This window comes from Neoarius graeffei, chromosome 24 (assembly GCF_027579695.1).
Source record: "Neoarius graeffei isolate fNeoGra1 chromosome 24, fNeoGra1.pri, whole genome shotgun sequence".
NCBI lineage: Eukaryota > Metazoa > Chordata > Actinopteri > Siluriformes > Ariidae > Neoarius > Neoarius graeffei.
In genome coordinates, this window is record NC_083592.1 from 44633898 (window position 1) to 44646009 (window position 12112).

Here is a 12112-nt window from a genome sequence, read left to right on the forward strand (position 1 = left end):
GGGAATGATTATTATAATTTTTTTTAAAAGCTACTACCTGAAAATGTCAATTTCTATCATTAGGGCAATAATAATAATAATAATAATAATAATAATAATGTGGACACCAACTGGAACCGTTACAAACTTGCTTGGAAGAGGAGCCAAGTTTATTTTGCCCCCACATACAGTAAGGAGGAGGATAAGTGAGAAGAAAAAAAATCCCCAAGAATCACGGTTGGTGTATTACAAGAGAAAGTAAAATCTTGGGGTTTCCAAGTCTCCCAAACCACCATGCCAACAGATTATTTGGAAGGTTTGCCAGAACAAGAGTCTTTTCTGTCAGTTAACCACAAATTTAAACAACTCAAGTTTGTGAAGAGCTAGTACAACTTTGGAACCGTGTTCTTTGGTCTGATGTAACAAAAATAGAACTTTTTGGCAATAAACACTCAAGGTGGGTTTGGTGTAAAAAGGACGGGTATAAAAGAAAAGAACCAAATCCCAAATGTAAAATATGGTGGAAGTTCTGTGCTATTTTGGAGGCCGTTTCTCCTCCAGAGTCCCTGGAAACCTTGTTAGGGTACATGGCATCATGAACTGCATGAAATACAAGGACATTTTAAACCAGAATCTGACCGCCTCTGCCAGGAAACTAAAACCAGGTAATCATTGGATCTTCAAGCAGGATAATGATCCGAAGCATATGTCCCTATCAATGCAAACATTTTCAGCTTACCACAGAATCAAGCTTCTGCCATCTCAGGCCCCTGACCTGAACCCCACTGAAGACCTGAGGAATGAGCTGAAGAGGAGCGCACAAGAAGAAAGGGCCAAGGACCCTGGATGCTGTGGAGAGATTGTGTAAAGATGAATGGTCTCAGCTGCCCTGCATCTCCAACCGAGAAAACTCAGTGCTGTTTTACTGACAAAGGAAGGTACAGAGTATTAAATGTGTGGGTGCTAGTAATAGTGGCACATTTTTGTTGAAAAAAAAAAAATTAGGGATTTGTTTGTCTTTGAATAATTGTGTTTCAATTAAAGGTTGGATTTAGATTTTTTCCCCCTCCAGCAGGATGAAGCTACTTCAAAAGGTGGGACTTTCCAACCTTTTTGTTCCTCTAATCTTTAAAAGGGGTGCCAATAATTGTGGAGGGCACTGTATGTACACACAGTAAGACAACTACGATGCATGATCAGACAGTCTACAGCATTGTCTTTATTAACATAATTACAAACGTCACTGATAGAAGATATACCTCAGAGTTTCAGAGCAGAAGGTTATATACGTTTTTTTTTTGTCAATGAGACATGAGGGAGAAAAGCAAGAGAATGGGTTTTCATAATGTAAAAAGGAATTTTAGTTTACAAAACATTTCAGACATACTCCTTTACAGTCTCCCTTCAAACCGTAGATCTTAGAAAATCACGTTTGGAACATTTCCTTTTAGCCTTTTTCATCCCCTTGAAATGCCTGCCACTGAAACAACACAAAAATGGTCACGTGAAACAGGTTGGTGTTGCATTCCTTAGTTAAGGGCAGTGTTTTTACTTCACAAAAACCCGGTTAAAATTTCAACTGGTGCCTTTAAGATCAATTTGAGATGAATCTACCTTGTCAAAATACAATTAGTTTAAACTAATGCTGAACCAAGTGTCAACTCGTTACACCACCAATCCAGTTTATAACATTAAAAAAAAAACAAAAAAAATGTTATATATACACACGCATGCGCGCACACACTCGAGGAATGCTTCTGAAGGGGTGGAAAAGCCTAACATTAGTGCCTGTTTTAACATTAAGTGACTTGCTTACATAATGCATTTACCAGACCAAACAAGATTTACAGAAAAGAGGACATGAGAACAAAAATAAGGCAACAGAAACTAAAACTGAAAAAAAAAAATTTGATATGTTGTGAAATTACAGTTACCCCCCCCCCCCCCCCCCCCAAACTACTTAAAAGGTTTACCACCTTAACAGGGTTTGATAGTGCTGGTCTGTTTCTCACATTAATAATGCTCAAAAGACATTCGGGGATGTTGAACATATCAAGGACCAAAAAAACCCGCTGAGCTCTTAAGTCCACTGGATGCTTTGCAGGTTGACTGATGTAAGACTAATAAGATAGCAAAACAAAGTGCTAGGCCACTGAAAACAAAGTGCAAAAAAAAAATGTTTTTACAGACTCAAATGTGTGTCCTGTTTAATATATTACTCTTAATGTTCTAGGTCTTAAAACATCTTGTATCTAAAGCAACCCCCACCCCACAAAAACATCAGAATTTTTACAATGGCGCTTTCAATTGTTTAACAATACTCATCCTGTATTGTACTCGTGCATATTGTTATATGTCGTGAGTAGAAACAAACAAGGATAAACGTGTGGTGACTGGTTACTTGTGACACTGCATTAATCCTAATTAAAACAGTTCTTGTTTCATTTAACAAAATGTACAATAACAGGTTATCATGCATCTTCTCTTAAGCACATTCTAAAATCAGATTCTGCCTAAACGTTAACTTCATTTCCACTTAAACGAGAATAACGCATATCAAAATTTCATGATTTAAATTACCCCACTATTTAAACAGCTCCTGTACACAAGATCTCATTTACAGTTATGCACATCCACCCGTGTGTTGATAAACTATTCTTTTCCCATCTACATTAGTGTTCAGTGGAGGATTCGTCCTCCTGTAAATGCTTGCCAAGTGCACTGGGACGTGTGCATTATGAACAGATAAAACAAGTGAGTAGAGAGAAAGGAAGGGCAGGGATGAACATGGCAGAAGCTGACTAATGCTTGCCCTCCATCATTCAGAGCTTCCCAGCCCCAGAAATCTAGTCTCATGGCCAATCAGAAAGGGGAGAGAGAGAGAGAGAGAGAGAGAGCGTACAGAGGCTGTGGTGTGGGTTTGGAGGGGAGATATGAAACAAAAAGAGACAGAAAGAAGTTTCCGTGGTCATTAACAGCTACAGCCCTCTTTCTGAGGCTGTGTGTCGCTGGAGAGCCGGCCACCTTGTGGAGCATTGGGCTTGTGCTGGACTCCTGACTCAGCAGCGTTCAGGTCCAGACTACCGTCCTGAATGTTCTGGTAGATCTTCTTAGCTGCCTCCAGGAACGCATCTTCAACATTCTCACCTCTGTTCAAAGAACAAATACATTGGGCTTGGACAAGATGTAAAATGGAGCAAAATATTATATTTCATCTACTCAAGTTTTACACTTGCTCCAGGTGTTTATGCAACAAATAAGGAATATAAACTTGGATGAATAAGGATTTAGCAGATCCTACATATGACATGAGCTTGTCCAAACACAGTGCACTAGCATGAAACACCCAAGGCTGACACCATTTGTGAGTGGAACTGTAGGGTTATGAAAACTTTGCAAAATCCTTTTCATTCGATCACTACTGCCTAAAATAACTAAAAACACCAAAACACACCAGACTCCGCTGCTTACTGATTAAGGAAATAAACTTACGTTTTGGCACTTGCCTCCAGAAACAACAGGCCTATTCCAAAACAAAATTACATTTAAAATAATTAATTCAGTGGAGATCCAAGACACGCATGATAAAATAAATACATTTTATGAAAATGTATACTTCTCACCATTCTCTTCAGCAAACTGCTTCGCCTCTTCATACGTAACATCTCGCTGGGCTTCGAGGTCAGCTTTGTTACCGATAAGAATAATCACCTGGGGAGAAAACAATGACTCAGGACAGAGCAGCTTAAACATGATGATTCTCCAAATCAATGAAACATCACCAATTGCACCTGTTTAAGACCAATGATGGAATATTTAGCTGTAGAACAGTAAGGCGTGCGTCACATACAAGTGTTGGGATACTGAAATCACTATTTGCCAAGAAGGAGAAAATGTGATGCTTATTCCTGGATTTAATATTCAGAGACACTGTACAATCAGGGCAAATATCAATAAATGGTTTACTGCTCAGGCTCAAATTAATACCAAAAGACGTTGTGAAAATACTTTCACAAAATAACTTGCTGATACACGCCCAAAAAAAAAATACTGAATTGTGCAGAGCTTAGCAATCTTATTTTAAATAAGCATTCTTGGAGTAATTATCTATAACAGCACATGGCAAAATTCCCCTTATACCAAAGCAATTTACCAATTAAACAATAGCACCATCCATGTACTTTTCATCTGTTTATATGCATGTTTGATGTGGCATTCTGCAGTCTTAGTTTTGTTGCAGTGCCTTCAGTGCATCTCTGTAGCTAAAAGTCTTGTTTTTTTTTTTTAGCATTCTTGAAATTAAACCTTAATGTAAGGAAGTTTCAAAAATGTATACCAGTCAAAGAATATTAGCTTGAACAAGTGGAAATAAAATAATTTATTAACTACCATAAGCAAGTTTATACATCTATAATGTATGCTTGTGACTGGAGGAGTGTTTAACTGCAGTGAAAAAAAATTTTTTATGATACCCTGCTGTCAAGCAAAGTCCTTTTGCCCTTCCACGCAGTTAACTGAACATCCGACAACTGACTTACAGATACTCAAATATCAAACTGGTTCAAAACACACATCCTCAGGATCAACCTGGTTATTGTAATTTTGCATGCATGCAAATCAATGGTAGTTCCACAAAAACTGATTTGTCTACAGCATTAAATTTTTCATTTTATACACATTAAACTAATCAATTCAGTATGAATACAGGGCAGATTAGCTTGGTGTATTGATTTAAAAATGTGTGGGTTGAGGTTATGTTTTCTTAAGACCAGATGCAGAGTTAAATCAGAAGCAAGACAGTCTGCAGTTGATCTTCAGTACAAACACAAAAGGAAAAAGGGAACCAAGACTAGAAGCAACTGCTATTTAAAATGCCTCCTTATATATTATATTAGGAAGCAAGAGTACAGTGTAAACTTTTCAGGCTTGAAACAAAACCAGTTAGTATATTATTTGTTTATTTATTAGCCAGGAGGTCCGTATCGTGAAATATTGTGACTAAGGTCTTGAAAAGTACTGACCGTGGCCCTCTGGGCTGAGGTCAGTATTCAAGGCTGAGGTCACGGTATTTCACCATCCGGACCGACCTTAAGCTGGTAAATATAATATTTATCTTTACCAAATTCTAACAGAAAACAAGAGCGCCCAAAAGGGAAAACTGAGCTGAGCCACCATTTTGAATCCTCATTCACAGCTGTAATGCAAATTGCTTCCACCTCAGTACACAAGTGCACTTACATGTCAGGGGGGAAATGACACTACATTTTGCCGCCTATGTAGTCCCCCATTTATACAAAATTGAGTCATTCAGGATTCAGCCATGTTTTTGCTTGGCGTTAGCAACAGTTACAGGTTTTAGCTTTCTCCTGAAAATGTTTTTTTTTTTTTTCTTCTTCCTCAGGGTAGTAAAACTTGCTTTCACTGTGAAGACTGTCTTTATCACTATCCATGCTGTAAAATTAATGCTATTCTCCTGAGAAATGCGAAAATAAATGTTGACAAAAATTGCTACTATGTTGTTGCGAACAAGCGAGTCGCCAGAGGTCCGTAACATAGGATACGGACCCGCTCGCCAGCCAATCAGAGTGCAGGATTTGATGGAAACCGGACCGCGAAAAAAAAAAGTTTTCATAGCAAGGTACATCAGGCTGGGCAAGGACTACTTCAATAATTATATAAAAACTCACTGGCCACTTTATTAGCGACACTCATACACCTGCTGTTTTCTGCAGTTATCTAGTCAGCCAATCCCTTGACAGCAGCACAACGCATAAAATCATGCAGATACAAACCAAAAACTTCAGTTAATGTTCACTTCAAACATTAGAATGGGAAAAATTGTGATCTCAAATGCCGCTTTTCCACTACCAACACGGCTGAGTTGGGCTGAGTGGGGCTGTTGGAGTTGCATTTCGACTACAGCCGCGCTGAACCGTGCTGGCTGAAAGTGGGTGGACACATTGGGTGGAGTTAGCGAAAGTGGGTGGACGTCACGTGATGTCGTTAGGCGGTGCAAACAGTGACATCAGTGACCTTTTAAGCGGTAGTCACACGACACAGATAGTAAACAATAAACATGGAGTCGTTAGTGTTGCTGGTCTTGGCGCTGTGGCTTGTTGTCACCGACAACGCCAACAGATACTGGCAAGAGCGTATAGATGAGGCGAGGCACATAAGGCTTCAGAAATTCTCGTAATTCTTCTTCTTCCGGGTTTACGGTGTTTACAGATCCCAGCGTGCTCGCGGGGCGTGTGTGGGCATGTGACGACACTCCTCCTCACCAATCAGTGCACAGGGGAGTGTCTCCTCACGCCCCTAGCCCCACTGGGCTCGGTTTGGCTCGCTTCAGCCCTACTCCAAAACCGTGCGAGTTTTGGGGGCTGAGCAGGGCTGAAGCAAGCTGAGTCGCGCCGCTCTGAGGTAGTTGAAACGCGAGCCGTGTCGGGCTGAAGTGAGCTGAAAAAGGGTAGTGGAAAAGCGCCAAAAGTGTGACTTTCACTGTGGCATGGGTGTTGCTTTGAGCCAGATAGACTGGTGCGAGCAGTTCAGAAACTGCTGATCACCTGGGGTTTTCACACACATCTAGAGTTTACACAGAATGGAGCGAAAAACAAAACACACCAAGTTGAGTGAGGGACGGTCCTGTGGGTGTAAACAAATGCCTTGTTGATAAGAGAGATCAGAGGAAAGTAGCCAGATTGGTTCAACCTGCCAGGAAAGATACAGTAACTCATAGCAACTCTTTACAACCGTGGTGAGCAGAAAAGCAACTCAGCATGCAACAGCAGAAGACCACATTGGGTTCCACTCCTGCAGCCAAGAACAAGTTCCTATTAAAGTGGCCAGTGAGTGTATTTAAAAACATTTATAACACTTCTCTGAGGTGAACACCGATCTCGTCAGTACGACAGACTTCACCGTTTCTCTCGGTCACATCTGATTAATAGCCAGCTGGTTCATTTTTTCTTCTCTTAACTTTTTTAAAACTTGAAATACGTTGACTTATTTTTAACCAAATTACCTCATAAGAGCACATTACTACTACAGGTAAGAATTCTGATGTTTCACAGGATCTTACTGTATTCGGGTTGGTAAGATTCCTTGCGTCAGTCAGCCAGCTGCTCAGGTGATTGTATGTACTTCGCCTGTAGAAAAATGCACCGGGTTCCACTTTAAGCACAATGACATTAAACGTGAAATCCAATGACAATATTCTGACAGGTTCATTTTAGACTTTGAATCCTCTAACCCTCCAGTCTCGGATTATGAGATATCTCCTTAAAGCTTTACAGAAAATAATCCACTCTACCTGGTGATGTCGTACACCATGAGAGCACCAGCGGCTCCTCTGTAGTAGCTGCGAGTGACTGCACGGAATCGCTCCTGACCCGCCGTGTCCCAAATCTGCAGCTTCACCTTCTGCCCGCTCACCTCGATTATCCGTGTGCCGAACTCCACCCCGATCGTGTGAGGGCAGTCCGCCATGACTGATTTAAACAAGAACAAACAGCACATCATACACTCTTCAACTGGAGACTCCTTCCTCTTCTGTTAAAAGACTCCAAAAGTTGGGACCACTTTTTCAGAAGCAAGAGTTTGTTTTTATATGTACCACAAAACCTTAACTGGATTTGCTATTCACTGTATTGCTTCAGTATTGGAAAGCTACTCTGATATTTGATGTATTCTAAGGCTTTTAGTGTTGGTTATGAATTTGTATATAGAGTGTTACTTTATTTAACACTGGCTGGTTAGTAGCTGAACTCAGCACCTGCCCTCACACTTCCATTATAAGAGATTTTCAAGACAATGGACTGTCTGTTCTTTTCCTAGTTGAAGGAAACATCTTGTCTAATCTGCAACACATTGGCAATGTGATGGACAGAGATTTGTCTTTAACACTCATCTCATCTCATTATCTCTAGCCGCTTTATCCTTCTACAGGGTCGCAGGCAAGCTGGAGCCTATCCCAGCTGACTACGGGCGAAAGGCGGGGTACACCCTGGACAAGTCGCCAGGTCATCACAGGGCTGACACATAGACACAGACAACCATTCACACTCACATTCACACCTACGGTCAATTTAGAGTCACCAGTTAACCTAACCTGCATGTCTTTGGACTGTGGGGGAAACCGGAGCACCCGGAGGAAACCCACGCGGACACAGGGAGAACATGCAAACTCCACACAGAAAGGCCCTCGCCGGCCCCGGGGCTCGAACCCAGGACCTTCTTGCTGTGAGGCGACAGCGCTAACCACTACACCACCGTGCCGCCTGTCTTTAACACACATTTATATAAACCAAATCTAATAATGGCAAATCTGTTCATGTATTCTTTGCAGGGGGGAAGAAAAAAAAAAAAAAAAAATCACAAAATGGGTATATTTTCTTGGGGGGGGGGGGGGGGGGGGTTTACAAGGGGTTCTTAAAGCAGCAGTATTTAAACCTGTGGAAGGAACTGCGTGGAGGAACAGATGGAAAACACCAAAAAATAAATCTTTAAATGATAATTTTAGACCTGCCAATCTTCACAGATTTTATGTAGGAGCTCTGCATTTTAACAACAGAACAGAAAAATATGCCAAAAGAGCAGTCTTCTTTTCAAAATCTAAAATAAAACTTATTGAAGTGGGGTTGTGTGAGTTTTTATGCATTTAAAAATATCAAACTTTAAATATACTGTGGCCTAATCATTAGACTCCAGTATATTGAAATGTTAGCTATATGTTAGACTTCTTGTAATACTGGTAATTTTTAAAGCGACATCTGTTTCTGTTTGGCCAAAGTTTCCACGCCACCCCCATACACACTGTTCCACAGCTTTGACTTTGATACAGTTTGCTGAAACATCGTTGTAGTGCTAAATCTCAAGTATATTTTGTTGCGTTCTCTCAAGTGTTCAAAATGATCATAATAGCAATGTTATTTTTATGTACTATTAAACAATGCAAACATTTCCATGTTGCAGTCAATCCACTGCTGTGTATTTTTGCTTTTTTTTAAATATTGTTGAACGGTTTCATATGAATTGAGCATGTTTTGTTACAATCAAAATCATTAACCTACAAGTGTTCTAATGATTAAACTTGAATGCAAATATTTTAAAGTTGCTGTAAATACTCACATATATGGGACATGAGAGTTTTACTGGGAAATATCCCCACTCTTTAACACAAGCTGCATCTGGACATGAAGAACCAAAACAGTGACGTGTCTCTCTATAGGTCACTCGTGAGGAAATCAATGAATTGTTTCGATAAATTTCGATACATTTTGCTTGTGAATGCATCTATATAACAAAAAAAAAAAAAATCACCACACATTAGCTTGAAGATAGAGTTCATCTTCTCGTGTTGAAAAACTCACATTTCTCATACGAAATACATCACGGATCCAAGTGACATTTCATGCTGATGACGTCACTCCTAGTGTTTTCCCATTGACTTGACACGTGTTGTCAAAATGACAAACCAGCTCAAAATTAAGTTTTTTGTTTTTTTTTAATTAACTTGCACATTTTTTGTGGTTGCGGTTATAAACATTACACGATTGCCTGAAGATATGAAGTTTATCTTCTTGTATTGAAAAATATATCACTCTTTCGCTTTGCACACTTGTGAATATGTTCCCCACTCAAAGATAAACTTCATATCCTCATGAAACCATGCAATATCCTCTATAGATTTCCCCTTTTTGGCAATATGACATGTCAGAACCTGTGCGTGTTCCTCACACTCAAACACACTGGCTGTTGCATAACTTTGTGGCAATCTTTACTTGCATACGAATGGTGATTATTATATTTTGTGTTGTTAATTAACACATCTGTTCCAATTACTGTCCAGCCTTTTGTGCAGAACTGAAACAAACTTGGTATCTTCATGCAGCTGTGCATGGGCCATATTACCCTTTTTGGATGGGAGAAGGATATAATATATACCTAGTCAAGCTCTTCTGACTGATTGCCTTCGTCCTACAATGAAACATGTCTATCTTGCTAGGAGCACTCAGTGGATCACAGGTTGCACGCCTGAGACCCATGCACTTTGGGCACTCGCCTTCTACAGCAGCACCACGGAGATGTGCTAGTTCTGGTTGGGGTGCTTGCAGCGGGCTGCCGGAAAACTTGATTACAGTCAAGGTCCGCCTTAAACCACGCCAGCCCACCTGGCGCTGCTCTCATCTGCCAGTTATGAGGCAACTGCCGTTGGAGTCTTCAAAAAGTTCCAACCCTAGTAACCCAAGAGTCTGCTTGGTTTTGTGGCACCAACCGCACTCGCCAGTCACAGAGTGAGTAGTAACGGCCACCTGTGCACTTTTTATAGGTTTCAGGTTGGGGTACACTGATCCCATGCACGACCTCCCCACTCCACCTGGATGCAGTTTAATGTCATACCCAGGACAGAGAGACGGCAGACTTTCAAGTCAAGTTTAATTGTATTGCACTTTTAACAATATTGTCACAAAGCAGCTTTAGAGAAAATTAAAAAAAAAAAAAAATTATCCCCAATGAGCAAGCCTGCGGTGACAGTGGCAAGGAAAAACTCCCTCACACGACCGTCAACCATTCACCACCATCAAAAAACCAACTGAGTGAATATATTTTCAAAGAACGGTGTTCATCCCTTCAGCACACTTCCAAAGAGCAGCATTTAAGCTACTCTGGATTTTTCCAGATTTTTTATTTCATCGCCTATCTAAGTGTGATTCAATGCCGAGCATTACTTACATTTCTTTTCTGTAAATTGGTGGAGCAAACAAGACTTCCCAACCCCCATATCCCCTGCAACAATAAAACACACACCAGGAGTGTCAGAAAACATCAGGAAGCAAGAAAATTACAGAATCTGAAAAATATGTTTCCTAACAGGAAGTCACTTACCAATAATGATATATTTGAAGATGTAGGAATAGTTATATGGTGCAGTCGTCATTTTGGTTCTGTGAGGGAAAAAAAAAAAAGCAAAAATGGTAATATGAAGAAAAATAAATATTTAAAAAAAGGTAGCTGATGTTAAAGTAGCCGGCTTGCTGATGCTTCACCGAAGGCTAGTCAGCTGACAAACTATTGTCTTGGCATTAACCTGCTAACACCGAGTTAGCAAGCAAGCTAATCAACAGCTAATCAAATTAATACAATTATGTACTCGGTTATGCGTTGAAAGAAGAGTTATGCGTCCCAAGAAGTCTTGTAAAAAGCTGCCCAATTATAAATTTTATGAACTAGTCATGCACGTAAACAAGTCACCGTGCTAAGCGGCTAAGAGTTATGCAGGCCGGTGCAACGATGAAAATAAATAGCCGTTAGCTAACTAGCTAGCTATTAGCCTAGCATCCATCTCAGTACTAACGGATAATTCTCCTTCAGTGTTCAGGAGACTGTCGTGACAAGACTCGGGTGAGGTCAATCATAATACAGTCCTGTGTTTCATATCAAATAAAGTACAACATCTGGCCTATTTATCAGATTATATAAACAAAAAAGTCACTAACTCGGATATTTTTCGACAGCTTAGCTGTTAGCTCAGCTTCCTTAGCCTAGCGACAGCGAAACACACAACTACTGGTATCGAATACACCACCCCAAGAGCATTTCAGAAAGCATTTTCTAACCAGAAATGTTATTTTAACACCACCAAACTAAAAAACTTCACCTAAAATACGAATTCAAAGCCGGCTCCTGTAAACCTGAGCAGATTCGCGGACCAGCCGATGGCGTCCACCTTCTTCCTACACGTCGATCAAAACAGTAACTTCAACGCCCTCTCGTGGACACAGCGGGCAGCGCAGGGACTAAATCCTGATTCGCTCCGTATTAAACACGACACATGACGTGAAAAGAAATGATTCAATTCAGCATGGGATGCGCTCGATTCCCACAGTGACTCTGCTGATTATATCTGTAAATGTTTCTGTTTTCTCGCCATCTGTTGTGTCCAAATGATGTGGAACAGTGATTCTCACATTATTTTACTCCGAAATGTACAACCAGAGGTGTTATTTCTCAGTTTGCCCCAAATAAAATGACTAGTAGACTAAACTGGGAATACAGGTCCTTTCTTTAGTACAGTGAAAAATCATAAATGTATAAGAAACATTCTATACACATTCACTGGATATGAGCAATCACG

At 40.3% G+C, this 12112-nt stretch overlaps 1 protein-coding gene across 1 annotated transcript; it reads right to left on the reverse strand.

The window, feature by feature from the left end:
• Nucleotides 1–2158: 2158 nt before the first annotated feature.
• On the reverse strand, nucleotides 2159–11733 carry LOC132872465 (ras-related protein Rab-14-like). Its single transcript, XM_060907304.1, has 8 exons — nucleotides 11636–11733; nucleotides 10864–10922; nucleotides 10711–10764; nucleotides 7289–7466; nucleotides 7058–7124; nucleotides 3603–3690; nucleotides 3472–3502; nucleotides 2159–3128 (listed from the first exon to the last, which is right to left on the reverse strand). The coding sequence occupies exons 2-8, from the start codon at nucleotides 10913–10915 to the stop codon at nucleotides 2951–2953; spliced, it is 648 nt and encodes a 215-aa protein (XP_060763287.1). The 5' UTR covers nucleotides 10916–10922; nucleotides 11636–11733; the 3' UTR covers nucleotides 2159–2950.
• Between the last annotated feature and the right edge of the window lie 379 nt (nucleotides 11734–12112).